This window comes from Euprymna scolopes, chromosome 31, assembly GCF_053919585.1.
Source record: "Euprymna scolopes isolate OS-2025 chromosome 31, ASM5391958v1, whole genome shotgun sequence".
In the NCBI taxonomy this organism is placed as follows: domain Eukaryota; kingdom Metazoa; phylum Mollusca; class Cephalopoda; order Sepiida; family Sepiolidae; genus Euprymna; species Euprymna scolopes.
The window spans coordinates 68,454,478-68,478,815 of NC_136512.1; the positions used below are offsets into that span (position 1 = coordinate 68,454,478).

The 24,338-nt window shown below is 32.2% G+C and overlaps 1 protein-coding gene across 1 annotated transcript in view; it reads left to right on the top strand.

Moving 5' to 3' along the window:
- LOC145255805 (uncharacterized) overlaps positions 1-23,886 on the top strand; it is a gene marked incomplete in the record, with an annotated part of 50,034 nt that extends 26,148 nt beyond the window's left edge. Inside the window, 3 exon segments of the mRNA XM_080114493.1 lie at positions 11,868-11,971; positions 17,720-17,849; positions 20,663-23,886. Coding sequence (XP_079970619.1) covers positions 11,868-11,971; positions 17,720-17,849; positions 20,663-21,173 — 745 coding nt within the window.
- Between the last annotated feature and the right edge of the window lie 452 nt (positions 23,887-24,338).

A 24,338-nucleotide genomic window follows, 5' to 3' on the forward strand; every position in this document is an offset into this window, starting at 1 on the left:
TTAGCTGTCGCTAAAATAAAAGTAAACCATCAGAGAGTGGGGGTTTGCTCTAGAACTTCCACGTGGGAACATGAGCTTCAATTGCCACTTTGAACCATTCAGTGGTCTCATTTGCGCACTCTTCTGCAGGAAGAGAAAAGATATTTGCCTGATGGCTTCCTAGTCAGCCTTCTTATCTTGCCATTTTGAGTAATGGCTCTTCAGCTTTGGTTTGAGAATTTAGGGCTTTTTTTTTTTTTTTTTTTTTTTTTTTTTTTTTTTTTTTTTTTTTTTTTTGTACCATTATCCTAGTGTGATCAGCATTCCCAAGTGGGCTATGGGCATTCATTATACAATCATCGGGAACTGTGGTCAGAAATAGATCTAGAAGTGAGACTTGTTGATCTTGCTGATCTGGGGAAACCGGTTGGAAATGTAATTGTCTATGATAGGTAATGAGATAGAGACGCTATGTGCTACCAGCTGTGTCTAAGTAGAGAAACCAAGCCAATAGTCACCAAATACGTCTACTTGCGCACTAGTATCAAAGAGTAGTGTTGTATCTATGCTGTCAGACTTGTTTGATTAGCGTACAGTCGAGGGAGAGCAGTATAGAAAATGAGTAGCTAATGCTATGTTGTCGATTAAGTCTAAAGCACACAAAGGAACATTAACAGGAAATAGTAATTGTTAGGGCTAGAACAACAGTATATTCTTTTCATTGTTTTGACTCTAGTATATATCCGACAGACACCATCAACCGAGAACCACATCACTCTACATAAAAAACATAAGATATCAATGGATATATACCTGAGAATCAAAACAAGGAAAAGAATGTTGTCATAGCCCTAGTAATCATACACTAAGGATAGTTTATAATGAGTAAAATCTTTGTTTGGATGGATGAATAATGCATACACAAGTTCACAGTTGAAGTCCAAAATGTTCATTTCAATTTACTGTCATTTGTTAGTTTGCACATGCATAAACTAATCGTAGCTGAAAGTGGTTTAATTTTAAAGCTGACTTGTCTGTCTGGTTAGCTGAAATGGTATCTAACATAATTGTTTGGGTTCCGATATTTTTTTTTTTTCTGATTTTAAAATCAGTACTATATATTGGGTACAATAATATTCAATAGAAAATTGGCGGAGGAGTTTAGTAATCTGCATAGGTCAACTCTTTCAACTTTAATCTCTTGGTAGCCAAATTTTCGTCCAAAAACTGATTAAAAAGCTTGCTGCATGTCTGAATACCCTTTATGTAAAATTTCAAATGTTTAGACCCAAAATGGGTCGAGTAATTGGAAAGACAGCAGAGGTCAAATTTTTTAAACTTTGACCTCAATTTTGGCCCCTTAACACTTATTGTTTTGGGCTCAAATCAAATTAAGTTTGATTCATGTCCAAGTAACCTACATCTAAAATTTCAAATGTTTAGACCTAAAATTGGCGGAGGACTTTGGTAGAGTTTTCAAAAGTCCAATCATTGAACTTTAACCCCTTGACAGCCAAATTTCTGGCCGAAAACCAGTTAAAAAGATTTTCTCAAATCTCAATACTCCTGTCAAATGTCAAGTCTGTAGACTGAAAATTGATAGTAGTTTGGTAGGGAAATGCACACACAATTTCACTTTTATAGATTCTGTAGGACAGGGAACAAAAACGATAAAATCCACTAGAAAACAACCAAATCGAACAGTACAAACTAGCGATTGAAGATGCTTGAAGAATAAAAACTTCTACAAAATAATTGGATGAAACGTGAATACAATTTTCAAAACTATTTGGCATTGAATAACCCGAAAAGGGTTGATATACCGTAAAACAACCAAACCAAACTATTTCTAAAGAGCTATTTGAGAAGCAGTTAATTTCAAGATGGCTTCGCTTGATTGTAATTTAGCCATAAAATTTTATTTTCTTAGTTTTATTTTAGAAAAAGTTTGATTTGCATGATTTTTGAGTGTATGCTATTTTCTTTCCGTCACTGGTACATACATCAAAGATCTTTAGTTTTCCTTGAGGGGGAGTAATTCTTATATTTAAAGAATGTTAGCTGCATATACCTGGCGTTGCCCAGTCAAAGCATATTGCCGAGCAGAGGGTTTAGTTGCATACTGTTTAATATACATAGGATATCCTAACTTGTTATGAAAAGTGACCATATGTTGGATTTAGGGAAGCATGAAACATTCATATTTTATGGCAATCAGACGTGAAGTAACTCGTGGCTTAAATAAGCTTACTTCCAGTTTTAAAAAAACAACTGTTCTCAACTACTTATAAATCTGTCTGTGAACCTTTTCCTACCAAATTACTCTGTCAATTTTCAGTCTATAGGCTCGAGATTTGGCATAAGGGATATTGAGATTTGGGAAAATCTTTTTAATCGGTTTTCAGCCAGAAATTTGATTGTCAAGTGGTCAAAGTTCAACGATTTGACCTTTGAAAACTCTACCAAACTCCTCTGCTAATTTTGTGTCTAAACACTTGAAATTTTAGATGTATTTTACCTTAACATGAGTCAAATATATATATATATATATATAATAAATGGCATGAACTGTACATAGGGCCCAAGCAAAACCGGGCTTAACTGCTAGCTGAAATTAAATATAAATTAATCAACTTTAAATAATATTTCTAAACAATTATAACGATTCTATTACAACAAACAATATCAAGCTAATTATTAAAATAGATTTTCTTTAATGTAATATGCAAATGAGGTTACTCATTGAATGTAGATTTCTTTGGAATAAATGTGTATACACACACACACACACAAATCATACTGGAATAAAAATGTATATAAGTCAGTTTTCAATATGAAAATTTGTGAAACGGTGTACATTTTTGTACTTATTAAATTGTGAACAGACTGACTGGAATACAATATAATCATAATACAAGCAAAGATGCCCGGATAGTCCAGTTTCAGAACTATATATATATACTAGCAGGGGGTACCCAGCGTTGCCCGGATGTTTGGAGGTGGGGGGGGGGAGGTTTAGATCAAAACAACCTTGTTAAAAAAAAAAAAAAAAAAAAAAAAAAAAAAAAAAATTGGCCGGGTGTTTGGAGGTGTAAAAGAAAGATTTAGAAAAGTAGGCCTGAACCTTTGACATGGAGGTGGAAAAGAAATGGAAAAACAATCTGCGACCTAACCATCTCGACCACGGGAATAGATAAATTGATAAGTGTTAAGGTGACGTTTATAAAGCGAAATTAACAGGTGCGAGAACGTTAAGTCGCGTGATGTTTGACCTAGTTTTGCACTGGAAGCCAGTTTGTTTTCCTCACTACGCGGCGATCAAAAAAATATCTCAAAAATAGCTGGTAAAAGTTGGGTAAATTAAAGATAGCTGCGACCATAGTTCCTTAGTCGTAGATATTATTTAGACAGCATATAAAGTTTTAAGGAGTGAGCCAACCGAGAATCACGGGCAAAAAAGCCTTTTGTAGAGATACACAAAAAGCGAACACACACACACATACACATTTTCGCTTATATATATATATATATATATATATACATACACTAGCTGTACCCTGCCACGCGTTGCAGTGGCTCAATTTGGTGTAATGGAAAAATTTAATAAAAGAGAAAATGCATGTTTCTCATATTAGTACAGCAATCCACTGCAAAAAGTGAAAAAGAAGGCGAAACTGAAAAAAATGGTACTCTTGCAGAATTTGATCTGGATCCTCGAGAGTTTCTGTCAATCATTCATGTTTTGGACTTGACCAACAATCAGTGGATGAAGCCGAACATAGCAAAAATGTTGAAACACTAAATGCTTTTTTTTTTTGTTGTTGTTTTAAAAAATGTGATTTAGTAATTAATATTTGGTTGATGGTGGGGGAGGGGGGGTTACTATACACAGATTCGAAAAAGTCGTCCAAAAACAAATAAATGAAAGCAAAGGTAAGGTAATTTACGTTTCTACCTAATTGGATAATTGTTTAGTGTTTTTATGTAATGTAAAATGTTTAATTGGCTCAAAAAACAAATGGTCGCGAATTCTGTTGAATACGTTAAGTTTGGGAAAGTAAGTTGAAAATTAAAAACTATACAAAACAGTGTCTGAAACTCACCGAACATATGTTACCATGACATAGGCTGACATAATCAGTAGGTTTCTGACAGTATTTTGTATAGTTTTTTTTAGTTTTAACTCACTTCCTCTAACTTAAAGTAATCAAGTGTCCACCACCATTTGTAGCTTTCAAATACACCAATAAACACTGTTTTTCGAGCCGACTAAACGTTACATTAAATGAAAAGGGTTTATATTACTAAACACAGATACAAAGAAGTTGTCAAAAAATAAATATATAACAAATAAATGTTATCAAAGGCAAGAAAAGTAAGTGTTCTACCTAACTGGATAAGATTTTAGTGTTTTTATGTAATGTATAATCGGTTCAAAAACATTCAATGTTTATCGGTATATCTGAAAAATACAAATGGCGGCAGACTGTATCGAACACGTTAAGTTTGGGGAAATTTTGGGAAAATGAGTTTAAACTAAAAATACTGTTAGGAACTCACTCAATATATGTTACCATGATGTAGGCTGGCATATAATCGGTGGTTTTAAACTTTTGCTCGATACAGGTGACGACTTTTAAAAATCCCTTTTAGTGATTACCTGGTTTGAGGATATTCGTACAACTAAACGGCAAATCTGCTCAAAAAAATCCGGTATTATTTTACTTGAAGGCCCGTTTCACGTTCATATATAACGAAATATTTTATTGTAGATTTCGGTGTGCTAAAAACGAATCTGCAAACCGTTTACGTAGCAAAAAAAAAGTTTTCATGACATTCATGAAATTACTTTTTCGAAAAGTGGGTGATCACTTTTCAATGTAAATTTAACTTAGAATGAGCACCCACTTTCTGGCCACCTGAGAGAGGGGCATTTTTCTGTTTCTTGGCTAAAAAGTTTTTTGTTTGATTTCTTTTGCATGGTAATAACCCCTGAACTCTGGGACTATTTTCCATTTAACAGCCGTAGCCTTCGTTTACGCTATGCGTAAGCATAAACGAAAGCTGTTTAGCCAATAAACATGGGAAAAAATCCCCCCTCTCTCAGGTGGCTAGAAAGTGGGTGCTCATTTTAAGTTAAATTTACATGGAAAAGTGATCGCCACTTTTTCGAAAAAGTAATTTCTTCATATCATAAAAACTATTTTTTTGCGACGGAAACGGTTTGCAGATTCGTTTTTAGCACACCAAAATCTACAAAAAAAATTTCGTTATTTACGAACGTGAGACGCACAGCCCTTAATGGAAAATTATATCAAAAATCCGGGGGAAAATAGTTTTCAATAAAAACAGCAAATGAATTCGATAGAAAAAAAATGGATGCTATTTTTTTTTTTCTTTCTGTGTGTTTCTTGGCTAAAAAGTCTTTTTGATTTCTTTTGCATGGTATTAACCCCCTGAACTCTGGGACTATTTTCCATTTCACAGATGTAGCCTTTGTTTATGCTATGCGTGAGCATAAACGAAAACTGTTAAATATGCATTCGCGTACCAAACTGCCTTGTCAAAAAAACCTTTAAGCCAATAAACACGAAAATAAATGCCCCTTCCTCAGGTGGCCAGAAAGTGGGTGCTCATGTTTAGTTAAATTTAAATGGAAAAGTGATCACCCACTTTTCGGAAAATTTCTTCAGATCATGAAAACTACTTTGATACTCCTTGGGCGTTGAGTTCCATGGCGACCCGCAGAATTATTTAATGGTCGTTCCCTTAGTACCCCCCCTAGTCAAGGCTAACGCATGCGCACGTAACATTTTTTATTTATTTACTTACGTGGTGGAGTTTCTATACTGATAGGTTTTTTGAAATTTTTTCACTGGATTATTATTGATTGAACACTAACCAGATTATGAAAAAAATTGAAAAAAAACAAAAAAACATTTGAAAGGGATACTCACTTTTTAGTTACCACATTCTGGTAAATCGGTCACTTTTTATTTATTTATTTTTTTTTTTTTTTCTAAATACGGAAGTGTCTTCGGGAGATATAAAATGGTCGCATGTTGACGAAGCAATGTATCGGGAGGCGTACGGGATTAAAAATTATTGGTAAATTTTTAGATTAGGTCCACCTCCTCAATTTTCTTTTAAATGACGACTTGAAATGGTTTTCGACTATGCTGAATACGAAAATTGCATCGAAATTTTGCAGAAATAAGTAGTTATCAAGATATAAAAAGTTGTATTATGCATTGTAATCTTTGGCGGCCATCTTTTTTACGTGTGTGTATTTGTTTATGGCGCGTGTGCACGTAAAAAGATGGCCGCCGAAGAATACAATGCATAATACAACTATTTATTTCCGCAAAATTTCAATGCAATTTGCGTGTTCAGCATACTCGGAAACCTATAAATGTCGTCATTGAAAGGAAAATTGTGGAGGTGGACCTAATCTAAAAAAATACCAAATTATTAAACATTTCTCCAGCATGTTAGTGAAATTTATAATACTTTAAAAAAATTAAAAAGAAACAAAACAAGTTTTGAAAAAAAACTCACCTTTCACAAAAACAATTTAAAAAAAAAAAAAAAAAAACCACAAACTGACTAAATAAGTAAAAAAAAAAATTAAAAATCTCGAAAACAATAAACAATAATTAAAAATCATGAAAACAATAAAAAAAGTCCTGTTCTCTCAATTTTTTTTTCTTTGAGAAACAAATCTATTTCTGACTTACAAATGCGGTAGAGACTCATTATTTTTACTTTCTATGGTTTTGATATACCGCGTTTTTATTGCTTACAAAATGGGTGACTGATTTATCAGAACGTTGTAACTAAAAAGTGAGCACCACTTTCAAATGTCGAAATAATGATTTCTTTTTTACATTTTTTTTTTTTTTTTAATAATCTGTTTAATTAGTGTCCAATCAATAATAATCCAGTGAAAAAAATTCCAAAAACCTATAAGTATAGAAATTAAGCATGGGAGTATACAACAACGTCGCCTTTCGCACTTTTACAAACATTTTTTAAAAAAGTAACTAAACCATTTATTGATAATTTGTCACGTGTACAAACCTTTATTTATTTACGTAGGCTTAACTCCTTTCATGAATAAGAAAAGTTTTACTCTTTAATAATAAAAGGAAAAAGTTACTGAACATTTATAAAAGGACTTCTTTTCATGAAGGCCAGAGGAATAGTTGGCCGAAAATTCGTGAAACAACTAATAAAGATGAGAATAATAGTCCGCAATAAATAAAAATGGTGCTAATGCAGAGAGCGATCCGCGCTGTTTTTTAAATCATATTTCCACGTTTAAATAACGTTTTACGATAAGTTTTTTTTTTTTTTTTTTTTTTTTTTTTTTTTTTTATTTATTCAATTGTAAGGTTAAAGTACAGAATAGGTACAAAACATCCTTACCTCCCCATGTTAAGAATGACTTTTTAAATAACATTATTTCAGCATGGATCACTCTCTGCATGAGTAATCTTATATAGAAAAACAAAAAAAAACTCAAAAGCAAGCAACAAACTTTTTTTTTTTTTTTTTTTTTTGGCCTTATATAATAAAGAAAAGATGTGTAAATTAAAAAATTTGGAAGATAAACAAATGAAATATGTTTTTTTTTGTTTTTTTGTTTTTTTACTTATCGAGTTAACAGAAAATGAAATCTTTCGTCAATTCGTGGCTGTGAAATGAATCGAACCGGAAGTTCAGTTTTATCAACAGAACAGATTCGCAGAAACGATTAAATAAATATATTTATTTTATTTAATATTTTAATTTTAATTAGGTAAATTTATTTTAATAACATAAAAACCTACCTCGACTCTAAAAATGGGTTGTCTGAAAATTTCAAATAAATTGGTAACGTATAAACATGGTTTTATTTGTTTAGAACGAACCAACTTTACATTTTTATATATATAGATATATATATGACTAAATGTAATCCACGAGAGTGGAAAGTTTTCTTCCAATGTTTTTAATTTATTAAAAATGAACATTTGATTTAATCTCTTTAGCTGAAGTGATTCGGTCTTTATGGGATTTAGAACTCTAATAAAAAAAAAAAAATTTAAAAAGGTGGGGGCGCTTATTTTCAGATAAGTTCACATTTTTGCAGCATTTTAAATCTCATCAAAACAGAATCAATTGAACTAAATTTTCTGAAAATCCTGATTTTAGTAAAATGATAAAAAATAAATCTGCAACTTTGACCTCCCTGGGGTATATTAAATTTAGCCAGAATGCCACTATACTAAAGACTAAGATACTCATACTTTTCTGGAGAAAGTTACTGCATTCATCAACAACTTGGGCAACTCAGTACTGGTGCTACCAGATCGGTCTGTCTAAAGATAGACTTTCTGGCCAAGAATGCACCAAACAGTTTTTTTTCTTTCCCTTTGCAAAACTCAATTATGTTCTGCTAAAACAATTTTCCTCTACGAAACAACCAAACCAAACTCTATCAATCTATATATCTATAAAAGTGAAATTGTGTGTGTCTGTATGTGTACATTTCCCTACCAAACTACTGTCAATTTTCAGTCTAGACTCGAGATTTGACATAAGTGGTATTGAGATTTGGGAAAATCTTTTTAATCAGTTTTCGGCCAGAAATTTAATTGTCAAGGGGTCAAAGTTCGACATGACCTTTGAAAACTCTACCAAACTCTTTTGCTAATTTTGGGTCTAAACATTTGAACTTTTAGATGTAGGTTATTTGACATGGATCAAACATCTTGATTTGAGCCCGAAACAAATGTGAAGGGTGTCAAAATTGGGGTCAGTTTTAAAAAATTGACCTGTGATCTCTACCAAATTACTCAACCAATTTTTGGTCTAAACATTTGAAATTTTACATAGTGTATTCAGACATGGGGCAAGCTTTTTAATCAGTTTTTGGCCAAAAATTTGGCTGCCAAGACGTCAAAGTTGAAAGAGTTGACCTTTGTAGACTATACCAAACTCCTGCCAATTTTGGGTTAAAACTTAAAATTTTAGATGTTGGTTACCTGGACAGAAGTCAAATTTATATATATATATATATATATATATTTTACACACGAAGTTGTGAACAGTACATAGGGCCTGAGCAAAGCCAGGCTGAACTGCTAGTAAATATTAAAGATGTGAAGAACTTGAAGTATAAAACCGTTTCTAAAGTTACTGGATTTTACATTAATCTTTAAAAGGTTGATATGCCGTAAGACAAATATCTAGTTTACCCAACAACTTTAATATTTAAAAAAAAAAAAAAAGAAAAAATTGGTTATCTATTTTGTTTATTGGTTTTTTAAATTCAAAACATTCAAAATATTTTGACAACTGATGACTCTTCTGCTATTCTGTGTATTTGTTACTCGAACAGAAGTTTGGAAAAAAATTTATTTGTAAACTGGTAGGAAGACCAGTGTTTCCCGGGATTAAATTAAAAACCAAATGTCCTTCTGCATTTACCTTAGAGCACCATAGTACTTTATTTTATATTTTACAATATTCAATTTTTTTTTTATAATGCCACCATACATCTCCACCAACGATTTCAAGAATGCATTATAACACTGACAATTTTGGCCATTTTTAGTTGACAGACTGAGGTATAATTCCGGATGAACCTAGGTCTACTCTCCCAGGTGGTTGCCTCCAATCTTTCAGATGGACTAAGTTTATTGCTTACTATCTGAGGTGCCCCATCTGAGGAATGCCAACAGAGCTGCCCAGATAATTTTTGAAGTTGGTGCTCTTCCTTTAGGGCAACTGGCTTAACTTTCTACACTTTGACCTTGTCACATCTTTCTGCAGTGAGAAGTAAATACCTACCCCCTCTTAATAGAGATTTGTTGTTTTTTGTTTTTTTTCTTTAACGATAAATACGGTTAAATAGTGGCCTCGCTTCAAAGCTCATTTTTATTTACTTAGAAAGTCGCCCATAATTTATTTGGACGTATATAACATTTTATATATATATATATATATATATATATATATAAATTGTTATTTATGATTTGTATAATATATGAAAAAATGAATTAAAATAACATTACACTACACAAAAAAAACTCTCCAACCTTTTAAAACTTCCAACCTCTACATCTCTACTCAAAAATACTCACAGTTGTAATGACAATCTTGAATCAGCCATTTGAATATTTTATCTATTTTCTGCTAAACCTCATACCTCATTTCCGGATTGACCACCTTAGTTTGATCTATTTCCCAAAGATCAGACAGGTTTCAGAAAGACCTTGTTATAATTTTTTTTTTTCCTCCAATACACGCACATCTTGGTCCATAAGAAATTATGAAAGAAATACAATACCTATAAAAAAAAAATTCCCTTCTAAATAAATATAAAACGGATGCTAAGAAAAACACCCTTTTTAAATAAAATTGCAAAAAATCCCTTAACAATAATGGACAGCTCTTTATAATTGGATTATCTGTTATGGAGGAACACAAAAAGTGGGCATTGTTTGCCCTTACTAAGTGTATTGTTTTTCTCTTCCCCCCCCCTTCCCGTTTGTAGAAGTACTTGATTAAATGGAGCATAAGTCGTTTGATAATGAGATTTCTTTTTACCTCGGAAATTCATGTCGAGGCATATGAAACCTGGCACCTCAGACAGGCACTGCAATGTGTAATTTTCAAATAAAATGCTAATCTATACTCCTATAATTTTTTTTTTTTTTTTTTTTTTTTTGATATTCCTATTAAAACCCCCTTTTTTCTATTTATTTACAGAAAATACAACTTTCTTGTATATGGGTTGTGGAATTGCATTCACTAGCAAAAGGTCTAGCTAATTTGCATATTCTGTTAAACATTCGTTTTAATTCCCTTTTTAGTTTTTTTTTTTCTTGTGGGATGATCGTCTTTAGAAAACTATTACGTGTAATTATATTCATGCAGATATTCTACATGATTTATACTTGTGTAATAAGGTTATAGTAAACACAAACCACTTTCTCTCTCTCTCTCTCTCTCTCTCTCTCTCTCTCTCTCTCTCATACATATATATATATATATATATATATATCTGCGCAATAGTTGTCGATAATAAACCATTTGTCTCTGATAACATACTACATTTTGTTCTTTGCCAAAAAAAAAAAAAGGAATGATAGTTTTCATGATTGAGCACGTTTTAACTGAATGAAATGAAAAATCCAGATTTTATTGGAAATCTCCTGTATTATCTTAAGTGTAGTATCGATTTTATTGTAATAAAGCTGTCCTCCCAGGAATTAACTCCTCCCTTCAGAGGTGAGGAATAGACTTCCTCCTTTGGGAAATGGTTAATGTATCTGTTTGATTATAGGAATTATCTCCCCAGAGACTACCCCCCTCCTCTCCAGAAGTGGGCGAATAGTTTATCTGTTGTTGCCATATTATCTTTCCAAGCCTTACTTCCTCCTTTGTGAGGGTTACTGAAGTAAGGTTGTTCCTGATAGATTCTCTCAGTAATTATCACTTAACCTTCTCCTTTGCTGAGGGGAGGGGGTAGTGCAGTATATTTCCATTTATGTTCCTCCCAGGCATTAGCCCCCCTCCCTCCCAAGGAGGCAGGCAGTATTTGTTGGTTCCTCATGATACCATCCTCTGAAAGATTTTTTTTTTTTTTTTTTTTCTTACATGATAGTGTAGTATCTGCTCTGTTGTCATAACATTCTCCCAGACATTAATTCCTCTTTTGGGTGGGGGGCTAATATTTGTCATGATACTATCTTTATCATTGCTTCTGTCTTTGAGTCTATTGTAGTATGTGTTCATCTATTACAATATTCTCCCAGGCTATCAAGTATTTGTGTCTGTGTATAATTATTAATCCATGAAACTTATGTACGCAATTGAATCTCTCGTTTTATTTGCAGGTATAAAATATGTACGCGCACTTATAATCATACATTTCTCCTCACAAAGTCAATAATGGATTGTTGCCCAGGCTGGGAAAAAAAAGATAATGATACATGTATTGGTAAGTATATTCGGCTGTTCTAAACGTTTCAAGTTTATCCTGATGTCATCTTTTATAGGTTGATTGGAAATAACTTGCTGGTATTTAAGCACTCATAACTTATTACAAAAAATTTAATATTGGCGTAGGGTTTTATTTAGAATTTAATATCTTCACCAGCTTCTCGAGACTACCAGGAACATCAACTAATTTCACAAGATCCCCCCCCCTCTTTTTGATGCAATTCTCTATCTATATAAAAGCTAAGTACGTCCAAGGATGGAGTACTGTTGCCACATCTGGGCAGGAGCTGATAAAAAAAGCCTATCCTGCCTTGACAGTACAAAATAGGTTTCGTGGCTTAGAGGGGGGATGCCCTTTTCTCTTTCCCGCAACCTCTTTCCCACAGGAGACGTTGCGAGCCTGTTTTTTGCTTTATCGTTACTTCCATGGCAAGTGCTCGTCTGAGCTCCAATTTCTGCCCCCCCCTCGCCAATCTTTCACGAAAAACACCTGTCTAACTGAAACTGTCAATAATTTTTCACTCTTTATTTGTGCCAAAACCAAAATGTAGATTCCATGAGCAAAGCTTCTTTCTTAGAAGTGCATGCCTGTGGAACTCTGTTCCATTTGCCTGTTTCCCACCGGACTACAACTTGGATGTCTTCAAGTCCAATATAAACAAATTCCTGATGAACCACCCCCTTAAAACACTTTATTCAATCTCAACACTAACATACTGTACACGCAATAACCCTTATCCCCGCGTGGCTTCCGGGCCTTGATAAGTGGTGACCACCTTGTAAAATAAAATACACACTTATCAAGCACTTTAGGATAAATCAGATTTGACAGTTGAATAAATTACTATGAGGATTGAAAACTTCAATAATCCCCCCCCCCGGTTAGAAACCTTGTTCAAGGAATGTAAAAAAAAAAAAATAGAAAGTTACAAAGCTATTTTCCAGGTCTTTTTTTTTTCCTATTTTGAGTGAGTGGTATCTGAAGACTTTTAAATCCTCTCATAATATTCATTATTCAACTGTCAATCTATCCCATTAATGCTTGTTCTATTTCAAGTGTAGCAACATAATTCTCTGAGCATATGAAGTATTGCTAAAATTCACTGTATATTGCTTGAAGATACCGTACGTAACTCTAAGACTTTTAAAAATAAATCAGGAGGGGCGGGGGCGACTTATAATTAATAAGTTGTCTATGGCAAATTATAATCTTAAATATCAACCAAAATACATTGTTCCATAAACGAAGCAAAACCTTATTTTTTCCATGACATCTTTTCTGTTAGAGGACATGGCCAACAGCTGGTCTTGTCTGTAAGATGTCAGGCCAACAACGAAATCTGGATTTTTCTACCCTGTAGTTGTATGTGAGATCACATAAGATTTTGTGTACATCCTAAATTTGGAAGGTTTAACCATGATCACCAAGATATAGAAGGCCTGTTAACTGAAAAATGCCTGCAGGCAATGTAGGTAAGATTTATCAAACTGTCCCTGTCAGTAGTATATGAGGGCATTTTTAAAATGAGCATTAAACCTGTTAAAAAAAAAAAAAAGATTTAAAAAATAAAAAGGGACAAATAATGAAACTGAACCTTATTCAATATAAAATATAAATATTAACTGTAAAATTACCTAATTTTAAAGCAATATACAATCTAATACTGATAAATTTAAGGAACAAAGAAACATAAAACAAACAATTCTTGGCCTTCGGGACAAGATTACAGTGTAGTATCTGTTCTGATGCTACAATGCACCTTTCCTGTCCTCTGCCGGTGGATGAGAAATTTTTCATGACCGAGACAATTTTTATTTTTATTCCTATCCAGAGTGCCCCTTATTGGGAGCTGGATTTTCCCCCACAAGATTATGTTGAAATATTTAAATAACTACTACTTTTAATACAGAAATTATATTTAAAGTTTTGATTTTCTGTTCTATGTCCATTTCCCCCCCCCCCCTGTTTTTCATCAAAATGTGTAGCGTATTTTCATCAGTTACATGGTTAGGAATCCTATACTCCGCTATAGTCTTCATTTTCATATCTGTGCAGAATACATGAATACGGAAATGGAGTTCATATAACTACAAAAGAATAAAATGTCTAATAAAAAAAACAATTGTACCATAATGTGAACATTGGTTACAAACTAAGAAAATATAGTAAACATCTACAATATTAAATCAGGGTGGTAGTGAATTTAGGAGGGGACATTATTATTTCACTCACTAGGAGTGAAAGAAGATATTTCGGCAGAAGGGATACAAAGAGAAACTATTTTCCGGATATTGAGCACTGGGAAGAAACCCATCCCCCCATCCCACAAAAAAAAAATAATTAAAAATAATGGCAGTAATCTGTGGTATTCGCTGGAAACTGAGTGACAAGTCTCCCCAGATTTTCAGTGTTCTTTACCATTCGTGCAGATGATTGCACGTTATTGCAACAGCCGTTTGCCATTAATTTCTCAATGGCATCGCCCATTGGTGGTTCCTGGGGTTTGAGTGACAAAATGCCTCCCCAAGATACCAGATTTGAACTGCACACTTCCAGTGGAGACGTGGTTAGTACTCTCCCACCTTGGACTTGCCATCCTCCCTGGCCCTTCCCAACTAGTTGGTGTGGCGCCAGTCAATGTCCTCTACAGTTTTTTGGCATTTCACGGGGAACGTGGACCCTGCGTAAATGGGTTTTAATTTAATGGCTGCTCCCTGAGGTTTTCTTTTGCTTTGTATATATCTTGTACGCTTTTTTGTAATTGAGCAGGTATTTATTTTATTTTTGAATTTTTTTATTTCTTTAATTAAATTTGAGTCATACTTTTATTTTGTGCTTATTTTCATTTATTTTAATTTATATTTCCTACACTAAATATTTATTTTTTGTTACATTTTTTTTCATACATATTCAAATAATGCTTTTACCCCCCCCCTCAAATTTAATGTACTCTTTATTTTTTAATATCAAAACTTTAAAACTGATTAGTTAATGAATTTGATTTTAAGATGAATTTGATTTTAAGATGAATTTGATTTTAAGATGAATTTGATTTTAAGATGAATTTGATTTTTAAGGTGAATTTGATTTTTAAGGTGAATTTGATTTTTAAGGTGAATTTGATTTTTAAGGTGAATTTGATTTTTAAGGTGAATTTGATTTTTAAGGTGAATTTGATTTTTAAGGTGAATTTGATTTTTAAGGTGAATTTGATTTTTAAGGTGAATTTGATTTTTAAGGTGAATTTGATTTTTAAGGTGAATTTGATTTTTAAGGTGAATTTGATTTTTAAGGTGAATTTGATTTTTAAGGTGAATTTGATTTTTAAGGTGAATTTGATTTTTAAGGTGAATTTGATTTTTAAGGTGAATTTGATTTTTAAGGTGAATTTGATTTTTAAGGTGAATTTGATTTTTAAGGTGAATTTGATTTTTAAGGTGAATTTGATTTTTAAGGTGAATTTGATTTTTAAGGTGAATTTGATTTTTAAGGTGAATTTGATTTTTAAGGTGAATTTGATTTTTAAGGTGAATTTGATTTTTAAGGTGAATTTGATTTTTAAGGTGAATTTGATTTTTAAGGTGAATTTGATTTTTAAGGTGAATTTGATTTTTAAGGTGAATTTGATTTTTAAGGTGAATTTGATTGTCTCTGTTTGTTTTATAACATTTTATCTGTAAAAAAATTTACATGAATGAAATGGGGAAACGAAATAGGAAATTCTCTACTCACCAAGCTTAAGTTTTAAATTTATTTCAAAGAAACAAATTACGCCGGTGCTAAAATATTGAATTTGATCATTTTAGTTTAAAAAAAAAAAAAAAAAAAATTTTTAAATGTTTGGAAATACTCAATGAAAAATTTTAAGAGAATGGACTGAAAAATATTCTCATAAAATTGTTTGTTTTGCAGTTTAAAAAAATAAATAAAATAAAATATTCAACTTTCTTCGATAGAAATTAAAGTTAAAAAACAAGTCCACTTACTGTTATATTTTGTTAGATATAACAATTCTACCTTCATAAAATTATCAGCCCTTTTCTAAGGCAACGAAAACTATTATGGCCACGTGGTTGAACACCGGAAGCTTTAGGCACCTACATGTTGATCTGGTAATGATATGCTGTCATGTTCACTGGCCTCCTTTCTCTGTGGCTGTGGTTTAACTGTCCTGGAAACTATTTTTTGCAAGGGAGTCCTCGAAACCAAATGCTTTCAACAGTGGTTGAATGTTTTGAACAATTTCATTAAAGGTTATTTTCTGTGATCTCTGCCCCGTTTGAATTTGGTAATCCATTTCAGTTGCATAAAAAAAAAAAGTCCTTGGTCAGTATCTATTACTTCCTGATAGATTTCATTGCATATTATAACTCTTTTGCTAATACTTTGTGGCTACTTGGTATTTCTTTTTAAGACTGAAATTAAGATTTGTTTAGGGAAACTGTCTAGCTATGTAGTATAGCTGTGTTAAGTTGCTTGATGAATTCATTTACAAAAGTCATAAGTTTTCTTGTATTATACACAAGCAGGCTGCCCAGCATTACCCGGTTATAAAATATGCGTAAATATGATTTTGATTAATGCAGATTTCGTGTTTATTACCTTATATTGGACCCAATATATAGTAATGATTTAAAGTTTAAAAAAAAAAATTGTGCACCACCACCAAGAATTGAAACCAAAACTTATGATTTATTTTTTCCTTTGACGTTAAATGCTTGAGATATGAAGACCTGTTTGCTGCAAGGCTAAAAATTAAAACCTGAACCAATAGCTATTACGTTATGCGTGCATATTTGTAATGCCATCGTTCAACCTTCACCTGGCGAATTCCGTTTTTTTTTTTTTTTTTTTTTTTTTTTTACTTTTGCATCGACCCCGATCCCCCCCCCCCCCCCCCGTCGGCTAAAACCCAAATATAAAGTTTTGCATGAGTTCGAATGGGTATTTATATAATATATATATATATATATATATATATGTTTCATGCCTGTAGACTGAAAACTGAAAAACAAGATAGGTACGGGGTGACCCATGAAATGTACCGATCTTGTAAATATTTATGAAAATTAAGCTCTTCTGAATGTGGGATGACCTAAATTGTCCCATTATGCTTAAGATGGGAAGGTATTGTCTTTTCTAAAAACTTAAGCGACATTGTAGACAGATTGATAGCATTAGAAGACTTGTGGTTCTATTTGGTACAAATAAACTTCTGTTTATGCATAACTTTTCCACCACATTCCAGTTATGAATGTCTTGAATTTATTTTATTGCCATTCAATGATATGGGGACCCACTTTGATCATTTTTCATCAATATAAAAAAAACTTACAAATATTTAAAAAAAAAAAAAAAAAAAAAAAAAAAAAAAAAAAATTTGTGTGGTTTCTATTTTATCAAAGCTTTTATTTAAAATAAACTTCTTTTCTCATATGAAAAATCCAGCGGTTATAATCCCCCACCCCACCTACCCACTAATAAAAAAGAATATTCCACCCATACAATTGTTAAAAATCAAATCGATTTGATCAATTTGCATGATTTTTGAATTGACATTTTAGATCCATGACAGGTACATACAGCATACTTTTTTTTTTTTTTTTTTTTTACTTGAGTACAATTTAAAAAAAAAAAAAAAAAAAAAAAAAGAAATTGTACTTTATCATCTGAGCTTGAAATAACCTTGATTGTTAAAAATAAACTGAATATGAACACTGTATTAAAGAATTCCTTTCCTTACAGAATTGGCTCAAAAATCTAAATCACTGCCATCAATTCATGAATTGTCTATTGGAACGTTTGCTGCCATTTGCAGTGCCGGCGCTTTTATTATGGTTATCGTCTTCTTCATTGTGAAAGCAGTTTGGAAAAAGTGAGTAAATACTGATTTAGTGAGGAGGGTGGCTAGTCACCTAGCAAGATTAGAAAAAAAATTTTATTTTTGTTTTTAAGTGACAAATGCTAGAGTTTACCAACTCTTCCCCTACCCACAACTTTTTGTAAGTATCAACCGTTTAGTAAACAAAATATAGATACACAATTCATATAAGAATCGTCTACAAGGACCAGTTGTGTAGTGAATAAAATACTTGGTAAATTTAGTTGTAAGTTACACTGTTCTGAAAATATGAAATGCACTCGAAATACAATTGGGAATAATTTAAAATTTCTACCCAGTCATGGCTGATGGGATGAGAGCATGCTACACCCGTAGATAAAGGGTTCTGTTTAAAATTCCGTGCAGGTTCCAGAGTTCAAAAAGATACACCTGTAGCAGGTCAGAGATTACCTTAACTGAAATGTTGTGAAAATAACTTGGTGGTCCGAAAAATCCAAATAATATGAATAAGCACTCATCTTTGAAATTCAGAAACTTAAAAAAACTTATCCCCTATATAACTATAAAAATAAAGATTGTGAAAATTTATTTACAACTCTAAAAGACTTATCACTAAGCTAGATACTACTTGACATAGATATACAAGAGGTTACCTTGTCTATATGGTCCTGGATATGACCTTAAACTATATCCAGTGGTGAGGCCCCAGCTTGTGGGCTTTGGGGAGTGTGGAGCCACCCTTTAATTACCATTGCTCCCAGGTCCACTCTGACCCGGAGTGGTAGTACCTGTTAGGGTCCCAACTATGGGTTAAATAGAAACCGACGTGAAAACAACAAATATATTCTATTACAAAAAATTTTTCTTCAAAATCTTTGGATTCGGCATTAAATAACCCGAAAAGGGTTGATATGCCGTAAAACAAAAACAACCAACTAACCTTGTCTATAACATTGCATTAGATGTGACCATCTGTCTATCTGCCAATAGGTCAGATCATAGTTGAATCTAAACTGAGTAATCTAATAAAACGGTTCCCCAAACCATTCATCCTGTCGGTGACTTAAATATCATAATGGAATATAAATAGCAAACGTACAAAAAAAATATATCTGTTGCAGCTTTTTAATCATTATCTTGCTGACATATAGGTTCTTGATAAGTATTTCTTTGTTTATTCTTTCCTGTTTCCTTGAAAACTACTGGATTGATCTGGCTGAAATTTTGTATGAACTAAGTATTATAGTAACCGTCCAATATACAGTTATGGATTAGTCACCGCAATGCCATATTAAGTTAATCTATTCTTTGAATTATGAGGAGGAGTCTCCTTACTGCTTTGGTTGCTTGGGTACTTGGGTAGAAGTCAAGAATCCGTTACTGACAATCAACCTGATAGGTGTGAGGCCAGGAACTGGCCCAGTATTTGTTGGACTGAGCTATGCTGTCTGGGTATTACCTAGGAGGTTCACCCTGCCAGGCCTTGCCACCCGGCTTCCAGGTAGGGGGAGCTTGTTGCTAGAGGCACCCTTACTGGGGAACACTAATGGGATGCCCAGGTAATTTTTGCTAGGCCAGAGTGCCTCTTTCAGGGGAGCTGGCTAGACATCTTTCTGACCTTGTGTCACATTATGCTGAGGTAGGCAGCATGTAAATAACTACCATACCAAAGTCTCCCTTTGGGATAGGGGACTGGCTGAAATTTTGTACAGACCTTTATTATAAGGTGTGGTGAACTAAGTATTATGGTATCCGTTTGAAGCACATATGGGTATTTATTTTATTTAATGCACAAATTTAACCATAGTCAACTATTAATTTGGCATAAAGCACTCCTTCGAAATTCTAAGTTAATGATCTTTTAACTTTGGGCCATTTTAATGAACAGAAGTCTAATGTCATATTAAATCTAAAGTCTGCTAAAAACCAACAAATCCTCTAAAGATTGTTTTTCTGCCAGAAAATTCAATCTAATCTTTCAAAGAATTATACATCTTTACAATCTGAATATATTTAACCCAAGTGTTCGGATTTTACCAATTTTCAACTAATTTCATTGGTTTGATCTTGCTACCTCTTAATACTTTAACATTGGGTTTAATATCCTTTTTTGCAACCGTGCATGTTTCTTAGAGTACTTTTTTTTGTGGCTAACCAGCAATGCTATAGCTAGTTTATATAAAACCTTCTTTCGCAAACCATTTTCCCCTGAAGAAAAAAACAAATTTTTACAGCTCCATGGAATAAGGAAATAAACTTTATCTTATATTCCTTATTTATGAACAATGAATTTTGTAAATTATAATTTGCAAAATTTAAACTCCCTTCACACGTGTGTGTGTGTGTGTGTCACAATTATAAAGCGGATTAAGAAAATGTTAATATTTCTTAGAGTATTCTGTTCAACAAGAAATTCTCGTAAAGTATAATTTAGTCTTAAATTGTGTTTATATATGTGTGTGTGTGTGTGTGTGTGTGTGTGTGTATATATATATCTATAATTAAATGTTTAGATGGGATAACTTCTAGAATATTACTGGCAGTAATATTTTGTAAACCTACAATCTCACGTTTTCATAACTGATTGTTAAAAAAAAACTATTCTGAAGAAAAAATATATGTGTGTGTGTGTGTGTTATAAAAACATATATGGCAATTAATATATTTTTATAACTTACTACCTAGCTCTACCTATGTATTGAGCACTGAAGTAAATACGCATAAAATAATACTTCTGTATATTAATTTAAATGATATAGTCATATATATATATATATATATATGGGTTTTATTTTAAAGTTTTTTAGCATTTCTATTTAAACACTTAAATTTTATTTTATTTGCAGAAAGCGAAAGGAGAAGGCAGCGGTTGAATGTGTACACTTGGAACAATTGGAGTCTTTGAACAACCCACCGCGACCTCAGCAACCTCTCATCCCCCCACAACCACATATGGCAAACCCACATTCTCTTCTCCCGCTCAAATCATCCGTCCTTGATGACCCTGATGTGGAGGCAGCAACAGGTGCTGTCGACACTAATACCACAGAGATAGTTGAGGCTTCACCGCCGGAAAACGATCAGGAAGAGGTCACGGTGAAGATGTTGGAAAAGATTCCAGAAAATGAAGAGAAGGCGCCGACTACAGTAAATCAAGTATCGCCGCTTGCAAATGGTTCTGAATCAGATAGTCAAGAAAATTTGGGACTCTCTGAACCCGAACTTCAAGTGGAACTTTTTATTCGTGAAGAAGGGGACATGTCCAATAAACCAGAATCTCAGACACAGTTGCAAATTCAGACGTTACCAGAAGAATCAAAAGATGATACTAAAGATTCTCAGGACCCAAAAGTTTGAAGAAAAAATATAAAACAAAGCTTTCTTTTTCTTTTCTTTTTTTTTTTTTCTTTTCTTTCTACCACGATGCATCCAACCTCTTCACAAAGACACATTAACTTTTCAACTCTTGTATTCTTCTTCAGGGTTACTGTTTATCTGACATTTAAATTGTAAAATAAATGTTCTTTCATCCCCCTCCCCCCCTTTTTTAAAATTTTTTTTAATTCTTTAAAAAAAAAAAACTGTGCTTATTTTTAGAATTGAACTTATTGAAAAAAAAAATCAGATAAATCTTTGTACCAGTCATGGAATGATTTCATATTCCAAAAATCAGAACTGATAAATTATTTTCTATAAAAATTTTTTTTTTTTTTTCCGGAAGTTGTATCCCTTACAAGACTGAATTTGAACTGTATAGTTTAAATTGAGTTGTCTCCCCCTTATTTATAAAACCTTGCCAATTAAAACATAATGCCTATCTTTGTCATAAACTTTGATTTTCTTGCTTAAAAATACCTACTTGATCAACTTATTTGATTTTCGGAATATATCTTTGTTCCACGACAGGCATGTATATCAGTTTTTTAAAGATTTTTCTGTATTTTTGTTTTAAAAATGGGTTTAATATTAAATAAGCAAAAATTGGTTTGAAATATTAAAAAATTTCATGGGTGAATTTCAGCCTCACCCCTCATCTCATGCTGAAACAGATGGAAATTTCCAATCCTTCCTCCCTGTTCTCTACACTTAAAAAAAAATTTCAGATTATGACAAAAGTAAATTTAATCTGTATTTGGATTATTCGAACTACTGTTTTTATTTTGGATGTTATTTTTGCAAAGTTTTGACTAACCTTCGCTGAACTTGGTGAATCTTGCTGTCAAACTCTGAAATTTTCATGAAATTTCACCCATGAGGTAGCTTGCTCTCATTTCGTCAGAAAGGGGCCTATGATTTAGCAAATAAAGTGCTAACAAATCAATTCAAAGTGGCCTTCTTGAAATTTAAGGTTGAAACTTCTGTATGAATAAAGAGGATACTAACAATACAACTAAGAATTAAGATGTTTACCCGGCCATGGCTGACAGGAGAAAACTACCTATGTGGATTAAATAAAGGGTTCTGTATAGGCTCCTGAGTGACGGAAAGATTTTGGAGTTTGACAAACTAGATCTTCTAACAGTCGGAGGCTACATCGGCCAAAACGTAATAACATCCCAAGCAGAGAACATTAGTCTGGCTAATACAAATTATCAATCATCTCAAAAACTCTGAAACGTAAATCTTTGAAGAAAACTTTGAAGATGGTGTCAATAAAAACAACTGCAAATGTTATTGGCAACATTAAATCCTTTGGAAAAAATACAGTTGAGAAATTAGTCCAAAACCAATTTTGGTTTATCAACTTATTTGTTATGGATCTGCATAATAAAACACAATCAATATATAATAGGAAATATAAGCCTTGGAAGTTACCATGAATATTAGTTATGAGTAAAGTAGTCAGCCTTGTTAACCTTTGAAACCTTAGGTAAGAAAAAAAAATTCTATCAAAATTGTATAATTTACAAATATCGCATGTTCTTATTTAATTAATTGTGAACTCTATATTTATTTCTCTGCATTACATACATAGACACACTCCAAAATCGGATTTTTTTCATCTTCCACGTGTTTCATTGAATACCAGTAGCTCACCGAACAACTCATCAGCCAAATGTATATTCCTCAGAAAACTGGAAAGTTTTTTGTTTTTTTTTCCTTGAAATGAAAAAGGGTCTAAGAAAAATATTCATGAGAGGAAATGGAGATAATTACATTATGCTAAAACATAATTTAAAAAAAAAAAAAAACACTTATTGCAGTGTTTATAGGACCTACCCCCACCCCACCCACCCCCCCAAAAAATTGAATTAAAAGTACGAGTGGGGAATCCATCCTATGCCTCAATTTTTTTAATTATTGAAAAAAAAAGTTGGGTTTTTTTTTTTTTTTTTTTTTTTTTTTTTTTTTCTTCCAAACTTTAAATATGTACATTTTCTTTTATGTACTTTTTTAATTTAATATAAAAAAAAACTTTACAATTGTTTAAGAAATATACATTTGTCTCTGAGGAGTTTAACAAGTTCTGCTATTCAGTGAAACCTGTGTAAGATTTACTTCATAAAAATAAGAAATTGAGTGTGAATTAAATACATTTTCTGTTTTTGGAATAACAACTTCTATTATGTTGTGTGTGTAATATATATATATATATATATATATATATATAATTGGAACATTTTGGAGTATCAGAATCTAAAGAATCTTAGCCTGATTTCCGATTACAGAAACGATTGTGAAAAATGCAAATGAGTTTATCAAAATGTTTGAAAAAAAAATGAAGGAAAACATGAAGTTTGTAATATTAAAAAAAAAAAAAACTTCTATTTAGATTTAAAAGTATATGCCCCCTATATTATTTGAATGTGTATCTTGCTTATGGAACTAAAAACATGGCTAAACACTTTACTCAGAACTGATATTAATGGTAACTTCACAGGTTGATATTTTCTATTAAATTTCTTTAACCAAATGTGGTAAGTAAACCAAAATCTCCCAGAACTTGTTTCTTTTAGTTCTGTTATTGTTAAAACATTTTTAAGGAGACTAAAACAACTTTACTTAAAATTCAATGCACCATGTTGTTGGTTTCTTTGAAATAACTTTATGGGTCTAAAAAAAAACTAAATGGCTTTTTTTTTTTTTTTTTTTTTTTTTTTTTTTTAATTATAGAGATATAAACTCCAAAGAATTTTATTTCATGGATTCTTATGAATGTTTAATCCATTAAAATAGAAGATACACGCTTAAGTGTTTTGACTGTTGAAACGGAACATGTTTCTGAGTGTCTTCTAATAAAATGCTAAATGAAGATGAAAAAAGATGACTGTTAGTTTTATCCATGTTTTAACTTTTTTCTGTTCAGTTATAGTCAACTAATGTACTTCCTAATTTCCGGCATAGCACTACTAAAAGTAACAAAGCAAATCAATTCGCTTCACAATAGAAATACTGAAGAACAATAAAAATTGAGGATTTATAAAGTATAAGAAAAGGACATTATTGAAATTTATACAATAAAAATAAGCTAAATAATAGATAAAAATAACTCTTTATTTGCACTCTTTTATTTCTTTTTAA